The sequence below is a fragment of the Xenopus tropicalis genome, chromosome 4 (genome assembly GCF_000004195.4).
Source record: "Xenopus tropicalis strain Nigerian chromosome 4, UCB_Xtro_10.0, whole genome shotgun sequence".
Taxonomy (NCBI): Eukaryota; Metazoa; Chordata; class Amphibia; order Anura; family Pipidae; genus Xenopus; species Xenopus tropicalis.
Window position 1 is genome coordinate 85,196,312 of NC_030680.2, and position 22,417 is coordinate 85,218,728.

Below are 22,417 nucleotides of genomic sequence, written 5' to 3' on the forward strand. Positions count from 1 at the left end.
AGGTTGCCATTTTTACATTTCTGGCTTGGAGGCAAGTTTTGGTTGCATAAAACCCAGTGTAAAGCCAAATAGAGCCTTCTATAGGCTCCCAGTCCACATAGGGGCTACCAAATAACTAATTATAGCTCTTATATGCACCCCAGGAACTTTTTCAATGCTTGTGTTGCTCCCCAACACTTTTTCCATTTGAATGTGGCTTACAGGTATAAAAGGTTGGGGATCCCTGCCATGGACAGTCACTCTATGTACTTAACATGTCAGGGCCTATTTTGAATCCTAGTCCAGACATGGGGCTGTATATATATTAAACGTTTGTTGAAAAAAACAAATAATAGTATGTACATTTTTATGAACCTGCTATCTGTGTATGTGGAAAAGAAAAGAGCAAATCCTTAATATAGTTGTTAAGTAACTGAAAGCATTTAAGATAATTCTATCCATATGGTGCCTTGTGTATGTATTTTCTAGGATCTAGAATGTATTAAAGCTAGCTGGCTTGCAGGTGTTTATTGGTCAAGGAAATTAATGCAGAGGGCCCCCGAGCAATCACATCTTCCTCTACACAGTTTGTACCACACAGTGCATTACCTGTACCTATCCTAGTATGGACTGTATTCCACTGCTATTAAGAAAAATGGCTGCCTTTTTTATTCAATAAACGTTGCTGTAGGTGAACACTCTGCAATGGATTTGAAAGACCTCCAAACTCTGTAGCTCCTACAGGTGTGAAAAAAGCAACCCACTGACCTTCTTAACCGATCTCATAATATATGCAAATAGTAGCTTTCAACCTACCTCTAAATAGCACACCACAAGAAAAACGGCTCAGGTGAAACAGACCTTAGGACAGCAAGGTTTTTTAGGGCCAACTGCCCTGGGCAATTGCTGATTTTGCCCATTTATTAAAATTGACCTGACTGAACAATGCAGCGCTATTAAGTGTTGTTTTGAAGTATATTGGCCATTTAATTTCCAGCATTAGTCATGGGCCAAAAATGGAAATTGGCACTCCATTTTCTAAACAACTAATGAGTTTGGAGGCGAGCTGTCTGCTTTCAAAAATGAGTCTCTCAGAGAAGTGTTGCCAGGAATTTTGCAATACCAATCTGTGTTGTTTTAAATACAACTCCCTGCAAGCCTGCAGTAGAACTATCAGGATATTCTGGGAGTTGCCAGGGAGGTTAAAGATTTCATGGTTAAAGCCAGGCATGGTAGAGCTGGAGGGGAAAGGAGTGGGCTTCAGTTTATTAGCAGTGTGAATGCCAAGGATTGCATACAACAGCTTCTGCTGCATCTTCTAGGGTTTCCAGGCTTGCATACTTACATACAGTTCCCTGGGAAGATGTGAAATAAAGTGTAAGATTTCAAAGAGCTTGATTTTGATCGCACATCAAAGGGCCAAGAAATGCTGCACATGCATAGATCTAATAAACATATTTCTAGAATCCCAGGCTCAGCCCACCAGTGTCTGAATACAGGGGAGTCTGGGGGGCTTATGTTGTTTCTCCTACCCTAACACTTCACTGGCTGCTATTGTACAAGAGAATTGTAGATAGAGAAAGGAGACGATGGATCACGTCTTGGGGCACCTAGTTTCAAAGTAAGAATATTACTGATTTGTGTTTGGGGCTGCTATGGGTAAGGTTCCTATATCATACCTTTTAAAACTGGATACCTATAAATAACACTTGCTGCATGGCTGGTTAGTAATATGCCCTGCCTTTTGCTACACACCTCACTGTTTTCTGTGCTACTGTGTGATGAGTAACCGATCAGTTTATAAGTGTCCAGTTTAAAGGCATGGTCTGCAACCTTAATTCTGAAAGTTTAGAAAGCAATAACCATTACTAAATCAAGATTGTTCTTTGTAAAATTCCTAATCACACTGCAGACTGAAGTTCAGTAGATGTTTTTTGCATATAGAAATAAGTTTCATTATTTCTACTGTCTCTTCCACTGTGTCATTTAACATAATTAGAAAAACAAAACACATTTCTTGCTGTAACTAAGTTATCACAATGATTTACAATGGTCTAACTAATTAGGAATGTTATCATGAAAAGATGGGATATTGCTTTCAGCCTGTCGTAACAGCCATGCTAAGCTCTTTAACCAATATGCTTTTCATCTTTTTCTAATCTAAAACTCCCCCCAGCCCATGACAGACAAAATTTTAAATTTCCTAGGCTAAATGCAGCTGAGCATGTTATTTATAAACTCAGTATTTCATTTATTGTTGGATTGGAATTTAATTGATCTAGCCAGCAAACAATATTTAATATGTATTGCTTGGAAAATGAGGAGTAATATATTTTTATAAATGTCCCTTTATGTGATATACATAATGTAGGTGTTTCTAAAATGCACTATTATATAGAATTAGCTGCAGTACTTTAAAATGTAGTATATTTAAAAAGTTTATAGTGTAGATTCTTCCACTTTTCTGAATTCAGATTTTAACAGTTTATTTACATTTGTCAAAAGACTTAAACTTACAGTGAGGGTAATGCTGTAAAGGAAGGGGGTATAAAGACGGACCTATATTGACCTACACTGAAAATTTTTGCATAATGTACATAATATATAATCGTAATATATGGTCCCAAGTAGTACATCACTCAGCAGGTCTTATGCAAGCAAATATATTTTTTTTTAATATATTTTTTTACAAACCCGACATATCAGGTCACTAACTGTGACCTTTCTCAAGGGAAATTATATTTAATATATGTATATATATGCCTATGTAAAAGATATATATATATATTTTAAGATTTCCTGCAATTGAAACCATTTTTTTCCTGCTTAAACTCTCATCTAACCCTTACCACTCATTTCTAGTTACTCACCTTCAGCCAAGTTCTGTGCAAACTGCATGTGCTCTAAGCACTTACAAACTGGGTTTTCATGTGCAATTCATGCATTTTGGTAAAGTGGGGGCCAATAGAGTTAAGGTGAGTTAAGGGTATTAGAAGATATGATCAATACATTATTGGTTCTTTAAGATAAATAGAGGAGTCAGAAAGTAAGTAGCTATACTACTATCTAAGTTTCACCTAGATAAAAAAAATCCTTCGAAAAGCACAAATATGGCAACTGCATACTATACCTGGATAACAAAAAAAATATTCCCAATGTGCAAATAAGGCAACTGTATACTATCCCTGGATTTATTTAAACAGGCTTAGTAATACATTATGTTATTTATCTTGTTTGACCAAGCAGTGTACCTAAAGTAGAATGATATTTTCAGGTAAGCCCAGTCACCATTCAGATTTACAATCTGGCACTGTTCTGCTTAATAACTAAAGTAGGAAGATATGCTTTGCACAAGTTTTTCTTCAAAATTCTTGATTGGTGAGCATAATATAACTTATATGGTGGATTACCCAGTCATGGTAGTTCCTTTAGAAGGTTGCATTTTAAAATTTGTAGGTTTTTTTTCTTCTGTAAGTCACTGTTGTTGTAACTGTAGTTAATTTGCACAATTGCCAAATAAGGTCACTATATCTTCATAGTAAGTTAGAGGGGGAGCAAGCAAATACTTTGGGCCTGTCTGTGTGTGTGATGGGGGCGGAAATAAACAGATGCATGTGTGTATCAGGAGCTATTGAAGGTGCAGTGATTTTACGTACCTGGATTTTATGTTTTCCTGGAATTTACGCATTTTTTTCATGGTCCTATACAGGCATGTGGTGTATTTTTCTCCAAAATTTTACGTTTCCTAGAATTTATGTTGTTTTGATGACGTCCTCTTGGAAACATAAAATCAGGGTTCTATATTATATAAAATTGGGGTTCTACAGTATATAAAATCCACAAAATACTTGCAACCTGTTTCAGGTAGCTTGTTTTTTTTACTATAATGAGCAAAGCAGCACAACTGTCTGAGACCTGTCAATCCTTCCATATTCTTCTTGAGTCATGGGCAAAAATCCCCCAGGATCAGATCCAGGGAGGTTAACATCTCTGCTATCTAAATCTCAAGATACCAACATTGTTCAGCATACAGTATTTTAGTAGCACTATCCAGACAGGGATATAACAATAGGGAAGGTAGACCTGATAACTGGCAGGGGCCCAGCGGGCCCATTGTATGTTTGTGAAATAGTTCAGATCCCTGAAGTTACTGGACTCTTGAATTATTTTGTTGTGGCGTTCAGTTTACTTCTAATTACACTACTGTTGTATTCCAGCACTGCCATTCCCAAATAAATTTGCTGTAGTGACAACTGTCGAGGGAAGAGATCAGGTTGATACTTTTTTTAGAGGTAGGGTGCCCATAAATGGCCAGATATCTGTTGCTGATTCGGCCACTCTTAACCAGTGTCAGAATATTTCCCTTTGCCAACTGATTGTAATGAGTACAAAGTATAGCCACCTAAGGGCCCGGGTAATTTATGTTGTCCACTGCTAACCACACTGCATGGGTCTACTGCAAGATCTAAAGTAGGGGTCTTTAAACTTTTTAGAGAGTGGGCCAGTTCACAGTCACTCAGACTGTTGGGGGGCCGGTCTTCTCCTGTGTCGGTGTTCTTCTCTGCCTAGCGCGTTGCCACGTAACACGGTGACGCGCAGGGCAGAGCAGAACGCCAATACAGTAGTAGACAAAGGAGGAGACTGCGCAGAACGCCGACACAGTACTAGACGAAGACTAGTCTGCCTGCAACTCATTTATGCCTCAAACTACAGCCCACAGGAGGGGGGGGGCCGGGTAAATGGCCGCAGGGGGCCATATCTGGCCCGTGGGCCGTAGTTTGAGGACCCCTGATCTAAAGGGTGGCACAAGATGCAAACTTTGTGTTGCCAAACACACAATGGGTCAAATCAGGCAAAAGGGAACCTATAAGGCAACCTGGTCAAATGAGTGCACTATTACATGTATGATTAGTGTTAGCCTCATCATGAAATTCTTTTTAATCTTAGTGCAACAGATACTGTGCTAAATTTTATACAAGGAAACCATGGAAAATAAATATATGCTCACTGATAGCTTCTCTTCTGTTTATCTTTTTCAATCCATATGTTTTCTGTTATGCTCATTTGTCATTTCAATGGTCGGGCATTGGTTTTACTGTGTTCATTTTAAAAATAATTTCCCATAATTAAATACAAGCATGTACTTCCAAGTGATTTTACTCTAATTGTTAATCAATATCAGTTCATGTTATTTCAATAGTCTACTAAATTGTGAAGTACTAGTTTCCTTAATTTATGTTGTGTTCTATACAGTATCTCTGCAAAAGGATAACTTGCTATTAGTGAGCTGGGAATTCTGGGACTTGTAGTTTGCAATTTTCTCTTGATTGTGAATTCCTGTTAGTTTACATGTTTACAGAATTCAATGCTTCAGTTTTACATTTAAGTGGTCAGTGAATTACTTACTTCATTTTCAAAACCATTAAGCTACTTAATGAAACATTATATGTAAATCTGGTATACCACACACACTTAAAATTGCTAGATTTTTTCTGAGATTTTTTTCCCCATTAAGTTTGCCATTAATTTTAACTGAAAAACAAGGGGATGAATTCGCTTAGCATGCATGTTGTTACTATAACAGTAGCTTATTAAAATTTAGACAAAGAGACAAATAACCTTTGTAGTAACTTAGCAATGACCCATATAATGAATGGGATCCCATAATTAAATTTTGGCACTATAACTTGCAATTATGTACAGGTATGGGACCTGTTATCCAGAATGCTCGGGACCTGGGGTTTTCCAGATAATATATATATATCCGTAATTTGGAACTCCATACCTTACCTCCATACCTACTAAAAAATAATTTAAACATTAAATAAACCCAATAGGAGTGTTTGCCTCCAATAAGGATTAATTATATCTTAGTTGGGATCAAGTTCAAGCTACTATTTCATTATTATAGAGAAAAAGCAAACCGTTCTTAAATTCTGATTTTCCTGTAATTTGGAACTATCTGCATAATGGGTTTCCGGAAAAGGGATCCCAAACCCGTATATTCTGAACACTTACTGATTTTTAGTGTAACTTGGTACAAAGATATTAGGTCTCATTTACTTACAGCACCGCACATGTTTTTACATATAATTCCAGCATCGCTGTGGTCACCAGGGGTAGTTGTGCCTGATGCAATTGCAATTAAATTTACTTAAACTTACTGCACATTAGGTAACTGGGGTCTAGACCTATGAATATTACAGTAATGAGTCACCTTAATTAGTAGCATTGTAATCCATTCAATAGCTAATAGTTGTAATCCAAATTGAGAGTACTGTATGTGTACAATTTCATAAAAATATTATGGAATACTGTCTCCATCAATGTACATTCTGCTACCAGTCGATATGCAGAGGGCAAAGTCCCCCCAGTAAGTGTCTGTGTCAAAGACTTGGACAGTAAAGCCATACTCTTCAATTGTTTTGTAACTCATAGCAATCAATTTAAAGTTATGTTTTACTATGTTGGAGTAGGTGTTGTTTTGCCTCCTATCAGATGGATGACTGGGAGAAACCTGTTTGGGTGCTTCATAATCAAGACCAGCTGCTTTTTTGTGTTGCTAAAGATATACATCCATGGATCAATATCCCCTTGAAATTCAGTTTAGATGAATCAATTGATTCATCCATTGCTCTGTTTTGAAACACCTTGAAAATTTCTATGCGATCACTCGTAAGCTGGCAAAGCTTAGAAGTCCTCATAAACCTGAAAACTGCTACCTCTATGTCATTTTGCTTACTGAATCTTGAATAAAATTAGGGAAAGTTTACTTAGTTGTTTAAATAAGAATAAATGTCAAGTTTTAAATACTAGTGAAAAATTCTCCCTTATACTGACCTATTTTCCCTCTGTGATTTTGTAAAAGGCAAGATTAGCATGGATATTGCATTTTCAAGGACCTCGCCACTATTAAATAGACTGTTAAGTGCATTTTATGGCTGGAGAGTCTGTTCCCAGTTCAGTACAGGAGATGTGCTAAGTTCATCTGTAGCTGCTACATTGAACACTCACTGAATAAAATTCTTTCTTGGAAGGTTAATATTTGGTGACTTGTACGTACATGTTATAAGCTCATTAACCCTTTTATTTTCAGGTCTGGCAAAAGACGGTTCATCTTGGTTTTTAAAACACATGAAATAAGCAGGTTTTGTAATGTTGCATTTATTGCAGAAACAAATATATTTGCCTCTTATATTTCCCTACATATGCTTGTGTGTGTATAGACATGTACCTATTATACTAACAATATATCAAAATTCTGATTCTTTGGTCCATTTTATATTACATAGAATGTATTGGCTTTTTGGCTAAAGCCACTGAAAATCCTTTTCATGTAGTATATAAATAAAACAGACCATCAGTAAAAACATAGTAACATACATAATTCATTGTTTGTGTTAGGCCTCTGGATTCCTTAGTCTAACTTATATTTCAAATAATTTGTGTAATGCCATAAACTGTCATTTAACTAGTATGCTACAAGACCTGACAATGATGATGATTTTAGGTGAGTACAACATGAAAGCAAAAATCCAAGGAGGCAATATACAATCATGTCAGATTCAGAGAAAGCTTCCAATGTGTGCCCTGCAGCACTGTAGCATATAAGTAATACAGAAAAACTGCTCTACCCTCCAAGTACATTGGCTGCATTGGTAGTGCACTCTGGGCCTTTGCATGACTTGCATTGCTCATCTGACTTATATTAGAACTATCTAACCATAATCAGCCTCTATTCTTGTAATCTTAAGCATTACTGAATGTATAATCGAATGAATTGTGGGGTATTTGTGATTAAATATTTTTTACAATTGAGGTGTAATCATACAAAAATGCCTTAATTCACTTAGATTTTACTTTTTATTTTTAGGACTGGGGTCATCTGTTATTTCCATTGTTATTTCACAGCAACGTTGGTTAAAGCACCTTGATATGGTGCCTGAAATAATGCCATACCCTTAATTGTGAATCAAGGCTGGGATTTTAAAAGACAGATATACTGGGATTTTAAAGGCAGGTATGTGGAAATGACAACTGGTGCTGTTCTAGTGTGGAGTTCATGTTTATGGCCACTGGTCATATATACTGTAATGTTGCCATTTTTAAAAAATTTAGAAATATCTACTGATTTGCTAAGGAACAAGCTACAATTTTTATTGCCTGATCTTTTCCAGTTGCAATAACATTTTGTAAGCTTTATTACTACTGTAAGTTTAATAGACAGGTACCTTAATACATTGTGCATGAAAGTTCTGTATTGTGATTACCCACATCTGAATTGGGGGGCATCTTAAAAGGGGGCCAACATTAGACATTTTTCCTGTACCATGTTTTGTCTGATCTTTATTACTTTTTGGTTGTAATAACACTTAAAAACTGTTTTATACGCTTAGTAGGTAAATGAAAAATATCACTTTTGGTGGTAAAAAGTCAAATTCTTGTTGACTAGTTGGAAGGGCCCAGCATTCAAGTATCATATTTGGGCAAAGGGCCCAGTTTCCTTGGGGTGGGGGCCCTACCAACAAAAGTATTATTAGAGATACCCATGAATGTTAAAATTGCTGGTACACAAACAATGTATTGTGGGTATCCAAATATAAAAGTGAAGAAATGGTTTTATTACAAAGTGTGTGTTAATTATTGGGCGTAGATATTTGAGATCCAGAATTAAAAGGAAAGTGCTCCCCCCCCACTGAATACAGTGGTGACGGCAGTCCCGTATTTATGAGGGGAAGGCGGAGGTAGATACCTTGATATCCTCTTATTGCTCCTACCTACCCCATAATTGTGTGTCATTAAGGCCTGTTGCAGGCAGTAAGGACAGGACTGCTTTGCTTGTTGCTGCTCAAGCATTTTATGCTGGATTATTCATCCAATGCATGGTACAGAGCACAGTGGGTACATTTAAAAGAGTATGGTGATGGTGAAGTTCTTCTTTAGAGCAGCAATAACACCAAAACACAAGTAATACCAGGTCAAACCAAGCTTTATAACTGGAAACCAAATAAAAGAAAAAAAAACAGGAGATGAAGTCATTATTGTACACATACTTGCATCTATATATGTTTAAAGCTGCCTATGTAATACAAAATGCCTGTTTAAATAAAATGCATTATTAATGCAAAGACCAAAATATGCATTGTTTTTACCAACAGTGAAATATAGGTACTGGTTGATAATAACATAACAGCACATGTTAATATCAATGGAAAAATTGAAGCTAACATTTTCTGAAAAATGGAAAAATTTATTGAATATATATATACAGTATATACAGGTATGGGATCTGTTATCCAGATACCTGTTATCCAGAAAGCTGAATTACGGCAAAGGCTGTCTCCCATAGACTCCATTTTAATCAAATAATTCAGATTTTTATAATTTATTTCCATTTTGTCTGTAATATTCAAACGGTTCCTTGTACTTAATCCTTATATAATTAATCCTTATTGTAGGCAAAACAATGCTATAGGGTTTAACTAATGTTTTAATGATTTTTTAGTAGACTTAAGGTATGGAGATCCAAAGTACGGTAAGACCCCTTATCCAGAAAACCCATATTTTCAGTGCAGTCTTAGCACTAGGGCAGGTACATATATTGCATATTAGGTAAAGAATAGAGTGATATTATCACTGCTGGTGGTAATTTCTTCCCCAAAAATGTCAGTATTAGCAGCTTGTAATTCTAAGTGTTAAACAAATGGTGACTTTTATCACTGTTTGGTAAATTTGGTCCATGGAGTGTAGAGTGGTGGAACATTTAGGAATTTTATAAGTAGACAGTCTTCTAAACAGCCAGTTAAGAACATCACTTTAGCCAAATGTGTTTACTAGTGCTGCTGAGGAGATAAATTAATGTTGTACTCTTTCTTACATAAGTCTTGCAATCGTTTTATAAGAGGCTTTATGTGGGAATACATACAAAAGGGGACATTGGCAGTAACAACAAGGGTTTATTCTGAACTACAGAAAATAAAGTCCTAAAATATCTAAATTGATCTATCTATCTGTCTGTCTATCTCAGTGTTAGAGAGTTTATTTGTATATATAAACTTTCCATAGTGTACTGTCCTCTAAGTGGTTAACATTCTGACCAACTTACTGGAACTAGAACAAAAATCAAAGTCATTTCTGAAAACATGTTTTATGTTAAACACTTGGGTGTCAAACATCAATTTATCACCCTCAACAAAATTGTTACTCTCTTTCAATTTATCTTTTGGGGACAAATCTTAAATGGAATGGGCCACGTTGATCATAGCCAGTAGTCATGTGGAAATAGCTTATAAAAAATAAATCAGCTTATTAAAATGAGAGTTACTGTGGAATAAGATGCCATGTAGGAAAGTATGCACATATATCATCCGTATGGGCTTGTTTGGTCCTGTTGAACGTTTGGGGGGCTGGTGACTGTGGTAGGGGTAGAGGTGCCTACATACAGAGGGGAAAACATTAACTGTGTGGAGTTTTCATGTGTCAAATTACGCAGAATGCGATTGGTCCTTACACTTATGTAGGTTTTAACTGATAAAGAGCAGAAACAGGGAACTACTGTCTATTTCAATAGGCGCTAGTGCTTTTCCAATCGTTCGCACAGTTAGTGCGCATACTTAAGCCTAAAGTAGGCGATGCCACCCTGCTGAGCCGGAGACTTGTTGCATCTTGCGCTTGCGATACCTTTAGTGGGAATGCTTAGGGAATCTTTCCACCATGCTGTGCGCTTTCCCCAATAACGCAGGGCTGGAAACTAAATATTGGAAACGCAATTGTAAACACACATTTATTGGTTGCTTTTTTAATGTGTATATATTTTAGTCCAATGCATGTTTGTATGCGGAAAAAGAGCTTGATACTACATTGAGGATTGAAGATTATTACTATTGCTGAACCCCTCACATCTGGCTACTACTCCGGGCCGGAGTGCGAATGCCCCCCATATACAGCCATCTCACCCCAATGTAGGGTTTCCGAATGTGCTGTTAGGCTGACCCGGCCGAGGCGATGTGTGCAATTGTAATAAATGACAAATAACATTTTGGATTCGTACCATCCTATAGTAACTGTTAGAGAGCTGGGCTCGCTTATTTTCTCGCTGTTTGAGATCTGGTTACCTTTAATATACCCCGGAGGACAGCCTGCTATGCTTCCCACTAATAGGCATCTGTCACTAACAGTGTCAGCTTTTCCCATGTGTGTCAAATAGTTTATTGAGCCGAGAGAAACACGGAAAATAAGGCAGGTTTAACTTATCTACTAAGCCCTTTGGAGCACGTAATAGAGCAGTTCCACTGCACCTAGATAACCCTTACTGGGGGCTTACTGGCCTCATATTTCTGCTGTATCTGGATGTACCCCTAAAAATAGACAGACGAAGGTAGATATAATTTATAGATGATAGATAGATGATAGATAGATAAATAGTAGATGATAGATAGATGATAGATAAATAGTAGATTATAGATAGATAGATGATGATAGATAGATGGATAGATAATTTAATTACTACATCGATGATATATAATTATTCCTAAATAGCTATATGTAATAGATAACTTAAAGGTGACACTTAGGTCTTGTTAAAGTTTCAGTGAAACACAGACATCTAAATCCACAGTTCACTGTAATACACAATCAGTGTAGTTCATGGTATAGCAGATTTTTCTATACCTGTATTTTACCCTTCCTGAATTAGGTCGTAGTTTCGTAGTGTGCAGTGCATCCTGCAATATAAGTATGTGTGAATATTGTACTAGTATATAGGATAATTACAAGGGATAAGAGTTCACCAGAAATTGGCTCTAATAACTGGTTGACTCTGCATACTAAGAATAAACGATTTCACTGAAAGAAATACCGTACTTTGAAATTCAGTGCGAATTTATAGTTACATTCGTAATCCTATTAAATTTCGTAACACGCGTTGTACTTCGAACGTTTCCAAACGCACATACTAATACAGCTAAATTTCCTCTGTGCGCTAAAATGATGATTTAATGGTGTGAGAAGGACAAATAATATGTAAAAAGGAGGACCACCAGAACCAAAGACTGCATGGTGCTCAGCTGGAGTAGGCAACTTGTGGGTGCCACCTAGAGTCTTGTGTCTCTATTACAGGAGGTGGCAGGACATGGGGGACACAATGAACTGCGAAGCGTGTGCTTCCTGCAGGTTTGTTGCCTTGGCCCCACAAGTGCACAACTAACAGCTGGATAAACTCATCTTTCTGTCATAAGGATAACAGTGCAAATCTACACATTCTCCTGGCAAAACAGAGCCATAGATCCTTCTTTAAATGACACACAGTAACAAACAAACAAACAAACCAACAATGTATACGTGTTACTGCAGAAAATAGCCAGTCGTGCAGCAGCTTCGGTACCACATTTCACAAATCACAAACACGTGTAAATGCAATGAATTTCCGCGTTCGACTGTAAGCTCCTATAGGCAAGGCGGGGCAGTTTGCAAGTCCAGATACTGAGACCTTTTGGTGCACATAAGCTTAGTATAAGAAAACACAATTTTGTCTAATGAAAGAGTGTAATTTGAAGCATTTTTCCAATACACATTAATTACACCTATTCTGTGATTTTAGAGTTATTTGTAGATATAACTGCTACTTATTACAATATCAGTCTGCCCCTTTCTATTCATTGTTTCTGTTCTGACTTTTGAAACAATGTAGGAGAAGCCAGCTGATTAGCAGACCTGTGAAGAAACATGCAAGTCTGGTATTTGCTACCTTATTTCAAGAGACAGAACAAGCAGTGTAGAAAGGGACCGAAAGATGCTGCTTTCAATAGTAATTTAAGTATAGAAATAACTTTAAAACCAGTGACCATATTTAATCTCTATTGCAAAGTTGTTTAGAATTCCATTTTCTTGAAATGAGCAAACTTTTATCATTTTTGTGTTTATATCCCTCTTTAAATATTATTTTAAATGCCCTACTCAACAAACCGCCATAGCATTCTACAATGACCACAGACAAAGGCATCTTGCAGATTATTTGGGAACTGACTTTATTCTTGCTTGAGGACAGCCCATGTGTATTAATATATCAGACTGTTTTCATGTTGCTTTTAGATTGCTATTGGATGCATCTGTCCGTTTAATGTAAAATTGTGCGTAGTATTTGCAATGGAGAAAAGACCTCCTTGCTCATCCCGAATGGATCCTGTGTGTGCCTGCTGTTTCTCTGTGGCTTGCAAGCGCTGTAGCTTGAGCCTGCTGTGCTCAGCCTGTGGCATTAATGCTATGTGCAGAAATATTCGGGAGTAATTTTATAAGTAACAAAGGATCAGGGTTGGTATGAGACCCTGTTATCCAATGTCATTTAGAAGCACAGGATCAGCAGCTTCTTCAGCCTAAAAGTGAATCCAAGAAGAGAAGTCCTTTCCCTTTCCCAGGGGTATCGACTAAATATAGCCATAACCTCCGGCTTGCACAAATCATGGGCCATTTGCTGTTTGTGTAAAACCGATTAACCAGACACAACTGTGAGACAAGCCACTACTTTCCTACTTGCAGCCCACACTAAGGCAAAGGTTTGACCAGGAAAGGCAGTTCTCTTCTAGAGCTGCTTATATGGCGACTGTTGCTAAGTGTCACCTTATTCACAGCTCCTTATTTATAAACCTCCAACTATCGCATAACAGCACAGCTTGTTTTATTTTGGTGTATTTACTCACATGCCTAAATGTTTGCTCACTGGGAGATAATATTTACCTTTACAGATGTACCATATCGCTAAACAGAAATTAAGAAGGCCCATCAGAACTTTGGCATTTAAAGTGGTTACAAATAACGCGACGAATTCAGTATTATTGCTGTTTCAAATAGTTTTATTACCTAATGTTTATATTTCCAATGCATCTGTTATAAATGAATGAACTTCAGGTTCTTTAGTGACATACTTTTCTATCATTAGGGAAATTAAAACTGCACAATATAAGAGCAATGGAAATGTGCACCTGATAATGTAAATGCGATTTTCGGCCGGTACTAAAATATTTTTCTATTTTTGCAACTACTTCAGCTACTGTTTTTTTGTGGCCATTATTGCTGTGACAGTTTTATGTTAAATGCAATTGAATGTAATCAAATCAAATCAAAATATATTTATGATAATATTGATATGGATCCTGTTAAATTATATTTTAGCAAGTTACATATCTTAAACCCAGCGATAAATATAACAGTTCGCAAGGTGACTTTTTATTGCATTATGGTACAACCATCCCAACCATCTCAGTCCTACTAGCAACAAACACCGAAAGCGTAATTTCCCATCTTTAAGTTCAATTTTAGAACCTGGTTAGAAGTGATTTTGATACATGTACATATTAACTAGACTTATAAAAACATTTTCCAGACTTACTATAATACATTTTTTGGCGTACTTTTTACATAGAGAATAAGAAATTATCGATGAAATTTCCAAGAACATTCTCTTAATTCCAGGTACATGATAGATATTGGGGAACAGGTCTGGAAATTTTGGGGAAAATTATCTTGTTCCTTTGATGTATAGTTGCGCTTTAAATATGCCACAATAATTCTTAAAAAAAACTGAGGGCAACACAACTCACATTTCTTCTATGAATAAATATGTTGGTGTACTCCAACCAGACTAGTTAATCAAAAGATTCTAACTAATACTCCACCTTAATTTTTCACAGCATAGTGTGAACATGTCTATGTGCGTGTGTATATATATATGTGTGTGTGTAAATTCGTGGTGTGTGCAGTAAACTAATGTAATGTATATAATTGACATTAAGGTTATACAAATCTTTCTGAGAAATGCAAATGCTAGACAAAGGACCATTTTAAAAAATTTATTTACAAAACTGTGTACAACACGATGGAATAACATTTATAATACATATATATTCATTCATATATAAACAGACTTTTTTAATATAATGACATTTTTTATTTATTTGAAAATGTAATATTTAAAATTTAATTTCCTTTGTACATTTGTGATAAAGGGATAGTAAGCCTTCAAAAAAACTGAAAGCTCAGTAGTCTAATCTACAGATTTTTTTCTTAAAAAAATAAAAACCCATTACGTAAACTCGATCAATTCTCTTTTTCCAATAGAAATATGTACAAATAGTCGACGTGTTACCTGCACAGAATGCATTCCAGATTTGTACAGTTTAACAAGAAAAGTTCAATCAGAGTCTTCAGTCTTGGCTTTTAGTAAAAGAAGCTGGTTTGCAAATTGCTAGTCTGTGATTGCCCCAGAGATTATTGCGCTGGCCATTTGGCTACTGCAGCCGCTGCTGTAGGTAAGAACTGTCCAGAGATGAGGTTTGTGGGGACACTTAAGATTGGGCCAATGGCTGCTGTGCTCCTACTAAGGGCCAGGGGCTGGTGGCTCATAAGGGCTGACTGCACTGTCACTGGGGGTCGCAGGAAAGTCTGGGGTGCTATCGAGGAGGCTGCCGATACCCCAATAATGTTCTCTATGCTGAAGGAGGGTCGGCTGCTGGGCTCAGACTTAATGATGGAGGCTGCGGTACTGCTGAGGCTGCTGAGCTGCAGCTGGAGGCTGGGGCTGAGCTGCGAGCTGAAGGCTTTCCTGCTCAGTTCAGAGGAAGGCAGAAGTGGCACCGCCGGGGGTAACATGGGCCCCACCGGGGGGATGTAAGGATACTGCAGGGCAGCAGGGTGAGTGTAGGCTGCAGGGTGGAGCCCATAGGGGCGCCCATAGGGACCGGCCAGGCTGTAAGCCCCAAAGCTTTGCATCATGAGAGCCGTCTGCTCCCTCAATGAGTCCGGCTGTTGTCTCTTAAAGCGCTTCCTTCTCCTGAGGAAACTGCCATTGTCGAACATGTCCTCGGACTGGGGGTCCAGGGTCCAGTAGTTTCCCTTGCCTGGGTTTCCGGGCTCCCGGGGGATTTTGACGAAGCAGTCATTAAGCGAGAGATTGTGGCGGATGGAGTTCTGCCAGGCCGGGAACTTCTCCCGATAGTAGGGGAAGCGGTTGCTGATGAACTCACAGATGCCGCTCAGGGTGAGCTTCTTCTGGGGGCTCTGCAGGATGGCCATGGTGATCAGCGCGATGTAGGAGTAGGGGGGCTTCACCAGGCTGTTCTTGGGCTTGTTCTGCATGCCCTCCTGCTGCTGGCTCTCGCCCTTGCCCTCTGCCTCATTGGCACTGCCCGAGGGGCTCCTGGCTATCTCCTTGCCCCCGAGTTCGTCCGCTTCCTCCGCATGCCCGGCTGGGCTCCCGCACTCACTGTCCTTGTCCAGCGGCTCGTCCCCCTCGCCCACCACATCGATGTCCGCATCGTCGGCGCTCAGCACGGTCTGGCCGGACATGTCGCTGGCACTGCTGCTGCCTGACAGGGTCATTCCAGCTACGGGTCCTCGGCAATGGGCAGGCACCGAAAGAGAAATAGGCTCGGCAGGGCAAGTAGTAGTCAACTTGCAGCGAGTGCCTACCTTCAAATCCTGTGCATCGCCCCCTCCCTCCTGGCTGCTGCCCGCTGCTTGACAAGGGACGCACAGACACTTTTAAATTCCCCCCTTTGGAAACACTGCCTGATAGATTACTTTCCACTTAAAGATATACTGGCCCGGGCCGTCACGTGACTGCCTGACGTCACCCACCCCCCTCTGGCTCAGCCGGGCTCAACTCAACTTGTTTCATGAGATTGGCAACAAAGGCACAAGAGTGGCACAAGTGTCCCCGGCGCAGCCTGGCATCGCTCTACCCAGGGACACGTAGTGCCCGCCAGCTGTATAGGCAACAGGCTTGGGAGCACTCCTGGGGGAAGCGGGCACTGTGGCCGGGATCTTCTCTAGGTAGTGCCCTATACCGGCTGGATGGTGAGATCAGAGGGATCCCTGGTTGGCATGGTGGCACCCAAGGAAAGTAATGCGGCAATAAAGAGCCCCTTAGCCCCGCTAGCAGAAAGTGTGATGCTAACGAGTCCGAGTGAGCGGCCTTAGCATGTCAATGGGGAGGAAATGGGAGCTGTCCTGCCGCTATTCACTCCCTGGGCCGCCCGCACCGTTGCTCCCTCCCAGCGCCACTTCTTCCCATTGCAAAACAATAACAGGAGAGTGGCCCGGGATCGGAATAGCAATGTTGTGGCTCGTACGCACCGCTGCTGCATGTGCCTTAGCCTTGTGTGTGTATGGATATACCTACACAGCCATTTCAGTACATATACATACATAGATACATTTATTTACATATATTAATAAAATAAATTGCGCGTTCGTATTATGATGCAGGGTATTTACCTTTACCATTCTCACTGCCATTGATCCTGCCTGCACTATTTTCCTTCCTGCATTAATTAAAATATCCATAATTGACAAATGGATCAATCCCCTGTCCCACCTCTCTATTAACACCCAACAGAGTAGTGTGAATGACTTTACGATGGGACTTTAAATAACCCGTTAACCCTGACAAGGTTTATTCCGCTCAAACAAAGCCAGTGTGGGGAGCTAAGAAGATAGAGTAACCCATGGGTGAGGGACACTACATTAATGACACGCCAGTCTATAGTCTCACATTTCTGGGGCTGCCAGCAGTTATTTTTTCTTGTTTTACAGGCTGTTGCTGAGGAGAGAAATTGAGGCCACACCATTCTGATACCCCGACATTCTCTAGAAACAACACGGTTGCCTGTTTTATCCTCACAACCAAGTATTTATAGATGTACTTGCCAGAATACACCTAGATCGAAATGAAGTCGGAGGCTACCAAAAAATTGAATTCTGTGTGCATCGAAATTCAATATTACATTTACACCGATTTAATTTGATATGTTTAAATATATATATATAAATATATATATATATTTTTTGCGGATATTTCTTCTTCTGTATTTCGTTGTTTGGTGGTTGTAAGTAGAGTTGCAATGCATGCCAACTAAAATCGTATATAAATTGCATAAGTTACATTAGTAAACCTTTTAATTAATCATTTAGATTTCACACAAATATTACTAGGATGGTTACTTGTTATGTGTGGTTTCCCACTTTTATTTTGCTGTGAAAAGATGTTGTCTACTACTTAGGGCTACCCAGACTGCCCAGGCCAGTAACACAATAATTCTCCTTGTTTTAAATCTTTAGACTGTTCTTGCTTTTACATAGGAAGAGACCATCCTGCAGGAATCAGGGGTTCGTTTGTTGATGATTTGCAGAACACAATTGGAGTGAAAGCAATTGATTCATACCATTAATTACAGTGCTTAGCATGAAAAGAAACGTTTCCCGTCGATTAGAGATGTATTGTGCTAATCTGTTGTTCAGTCAATGTGCCATCTGATCCGGAGAACTTCCAGGTGGAAAAAATAAACCACTAGCAGTGATCCTCTTTATTCAAATCCAGGATATTTCCTCACGTTTACATAGGTGGTAAAAATAATCGTTATTTTTGCCACTTTCATTTCCGCATTTTTTTCCTAGAGTTTCCGTTTTTAGTGCAGCGACCTTGCGATCAGCTATTTACATACTCTGTGCAGTTTGGTTTAGGAGCCAGTTTTCATATACCTTTCAATACAAACCTTAATTTTGGATTTTTATTGTACATCTGAGAGGACACTGGTGTTAAGCAAATCCTGTTTTAAGCCTAATTGCAATTTGCTATTAAACGCACAAGTCTTTAATCACAAGTGCCCAGCTTAGCCAGGAAAACCCTTTCACAATAATAAGCAAGGATCAGCTAGACCTCAGAAGGAGGGGGCATCGCTGCCACATTCTACGTGTAATATTAAAAAAATGCTATACAGTAAGGGCCAATTACAGTGTTAGAATTAACACTGTTGCTACAATACAGTTATCAAACAATATATATATATATATATATATATATATATATATATATATATATATATATATATATATATATATATATATATATATATATATATATATGCATAATATATGTATAATGTTTATTTGTATATATAATGTTTATTTGTATTGTTGTATTGTAGTAAATTCCTAATAATATTTTTGTTCTATAATTATTAAAATGTACAGAAAAACAAATATTATCTTGACCATATTATAGCCAGTGCTTTTATGTTCCTTTCCCTGTAATCGTTTTTTTCTTCCTTTTTTTTAAGGAAAAGGGGAATCAAAGGTGTCCTCCTTTATCCTTTGTTTTAAGCCTATTACTTTCACTAATGACTTATCGCAATCAGTGACCTTTCCTTGATGGAGCCTTCAGTTGGACTTTAGGAAAAGGAAGTGCAATGAACAACTCAGGGTGTAATGCTACTGATCAGAAAGTAGATATATCCAGGGGATAATGCTAGTGATCAGAAAGTAAATATATTTGCACGCTTTAATCCCCTGTTTGTACATTTCTCTACCTGTAGCAGCCCCTGTAATGGATTACAACGTTTAAAGAGATGGGGTTTATCTTAAATAACGTTCATATATTAGCACAAACACCAAGTTCAAGCTTAAAAAATCTCTATCACTCCCACACCCGAAAAAAACGATTTTGTTAAGGGAAAAAAACATTGTGTTTATTATTAGACTGAGGTACTCTTAGCTGAAATGTACCACCAAGCCTCCATCACCCACCCAGCTGCCCAAGTCTGACAAGCCACAAGCACCTAGGAGAAGACAATACAGCTAAGTCTCTGGTGCTACTTCCAAATCGGATTTATTTGTACTGGAAATGTCTAAACATCCATTTTGTGAAAGGCAACACGTTTAATTAACGATGAGAGAGCAGTTAGGGGCAGAAAGCTAGTAAAATTGTGGGATAAATTTATGGCATTGTTAGCGTGCCTTTAATTATGGCTATTATGTTAATTATTTCACATTAGCATGGAGTTATCAGCATGTCAGATTTCATCAAAACGAGCCTTTCTCTGGAAAATCGTTTGTTCCATTCGCAGAATGTCAGTGGAGAAGGTCTCTGGTTATGCACACGTCTAATCCGGAGCCCTGGTACTCACGTTGGACTACAGTTCCCAGCATTCATCGGCAGCCGAAGGTTGTTAGTGGGACGTCAGGTGTTATAGTCCGACAACAGGTGAGCTGAAAGCTCCAGATTGGACAATAACCATATAAATAAATAGTTATGCCAAACTGACTGCTCCCACCCCCACCTATGAACCCACCGCAGTGGAATCCCCTCAGGCTATTAGAGTCCCAGCAGTCTGAATGCCAAGGAAAGGATTTTAGGGATTCACCATTTTATCGCCCCCCTTCGGAGAAGCTGCTTTATCATCTCAGATCTGTGTGTCAAACAATATGATGCTGATCATTTTTATCTGTCCCTTTGTACAAAAAGCCCATTCACAGCCCAGAGCGATTAGTGGTCCTACTGCTGCAGCATAGTCCTGCGAGCATCAAAGCACATTGGCATGGAAATCACACTTTGTGCTCTTCCCAAGGGGGGCAGTACCCCTTCATTTGTCCATAATCAGCTCCAGTGGGAGCCTTTGACAATACCAGCTGGCTGTAATATGCTAAGAGGCCCAGGGGCCACTCACCCACTACCTGTCATGCCTTACATTCTTGGTTATTTCTAGGGATGCCTTTTGTAAAATTTGTTTTGAAATTAAATTGTTATTATTATATTTAGCAGTACCTAATGTGATACTTTAATGATATAGAACCAATTCTTTAAAGTTCACTAAGCTTTACTGAATATACTGACACAATCAGCTTAGATTCACTGGTAAATGGTAACTTAAAATGATTATTGGTTTTGGGGCTAACTCCCACTTAACTGAACTTTTGGAGAGGAAATTATCCCCAAAAAGTGATATTATCACTATGTTCCTTAAAAGTAAAACTTGGGGATTATCCAACATCAAGGTAAGGCCTGGCATTAAACTGACATAATTAGTGTTATTACTTTATTAACATTGTACATGCTCCAATGTATAGAACTATATGTACCTTTGTGCAATGGGGTGTGTGTGACTATTTTAGCTCTTTTCTTTAATGAAAAAAATGTTACATTCTGCATTTTGGTATCAAAACCGCATTGTTTTACTGAAAATGCTCAGATATCTGCCATTTTAATTTTCAGAGCTAAATAAACTCCAATTATGCATTTTTGACATAGGGGGCCACATTCACTAAAGGTCAATATTTCATGCTTTTTAAGGTGGAATTTTAATGTTTCTTCTGAATGTCGGACCTTCTCACTAGGAAAATTCTGTTAATAGTTTACTTGTTTATAATGCATTATTTTTATTAGCTCAGGATTTTATAATGAAAGGTATCTGCAGTGCATTGTGGGTGAGAACAATGTATATGCAAATACAGGCATTGTGGGTACATTTAAAATGTATGAAAACTAATTTGTATTAAAAATGTTCAATAATAACTACACCTATTGTTAATAAAACCAATTTCCATAATGTATGGTTAATTTCAAAACATATTGGTAAGCCAAGGCAACTGCTGGAAGTTTTGGGGGCCCTAAAATGAATTATCTATGGGGCCTAGTAAAATCTATTTATGCTGCTGGTTCTGTGATTTGTGATTTATTATAGTCAGAGATAATAACAATTCTGTGTTGGAGACAGGAGGTGATTATCATTGCTCTTTAGTGAATTGGGCACATTATTTGCAAAAAAATAACACCAGGTGCTTGATTTGTTAAAGAGCAGTGAGAACCATCACCTGGTTATGGCACAGAATTGTGAATTATCTCTGACATAATTACTCAGAATAACTCCTGATCTAAGCATTATTAACAGGAGACTTTTTTTCTGAAAAAAAAAAACCAGTTAAAATTCTCCATTCCACACAAGCACATATAGCTATGTATGAGTGTGCAGTGATATGTGGGTCCTATTTTAATAAAACTAATCTTTATTGTATAACACCAGGTTTGAACAGCGTTAGTTTTTGTTGTTATGAACCCCCCAAAAAACAGGTTTGTAATAGCGTATTAACATGACATTTGGAGCTAATTGTCTTACGGAATGATTAACCGCAAAAAGATCAGTGAACTGTGAGTTATTACCCTAGAGATTACAACCTACAGTTTTAAGAAGCAGTCATGTTTAGCACTCATTAATATGGCCCTATTTGTGATCTATTTCAGGTTTTAAAAGTTTACATGGACTATTGTATAGGACACATAGAAAGGTACAACTTGAGAATGTAACTATAGAAGTGTTAAAATAAATGTTAGTGCACTATCCAACTGTACATCTTTAATATTTAATATAGAGAAAATTAGCAAATTTGTGCTAAAAATATAATGATAATATGTTATTTGCTACATAGTGCCGTAGGAAAATACAAGCATTGCTTTCCATATTGGCAAGTAGCAAGGCTGTGCATACGATACCTGGCTATTATTTTTGAGATGACCCCTGGAATAGTGGGATAGTTGATTGACTTTTAAACCATTTGAAACCATTTTGGGTTGCTAGGGTAAGTAAGACCCTAGCAACCAGATACACAAAACACA

The 22,417-nt window shown here is 38.2% G+C and overlaps 1 protein-coding gene across 1 annotated transcript; it reads right to left on the reverse strand.

Moving 5' to 3' along the window:
* Nucleotides 1-14,808: 14,808 nt before the first annotated feature.
* Nucleotides 14,809-16,513, reverse strand: foxd3 (forkhead box D3). Its single transcript, NM_001011383.1, has one exon. The coding sequence runs from the start codon at nucleotides 16,348-16,350 to the stop codon at nucleotides 15,241-15,243; it is 1,110 nt and encodes a 369-aa protein (NP_001011383.1). The 5' UTR covers nucleotides 16,351-16,513; the 3' UTR covers nucleotides 14,809-15,240.
* Between the last annotated feature and the right edge of the window lie 5,904 nt (nucleotides 16,514-22,417).

Coding starts and splice junctions, on each gene's coding strand:
- foxd3 (NM_001011383.1), bottom strand. CDS start 16,350: ATGACCCTGTCAGGCAGCAGCAGTGCCAGCGACATGTCCGGCCAGACC.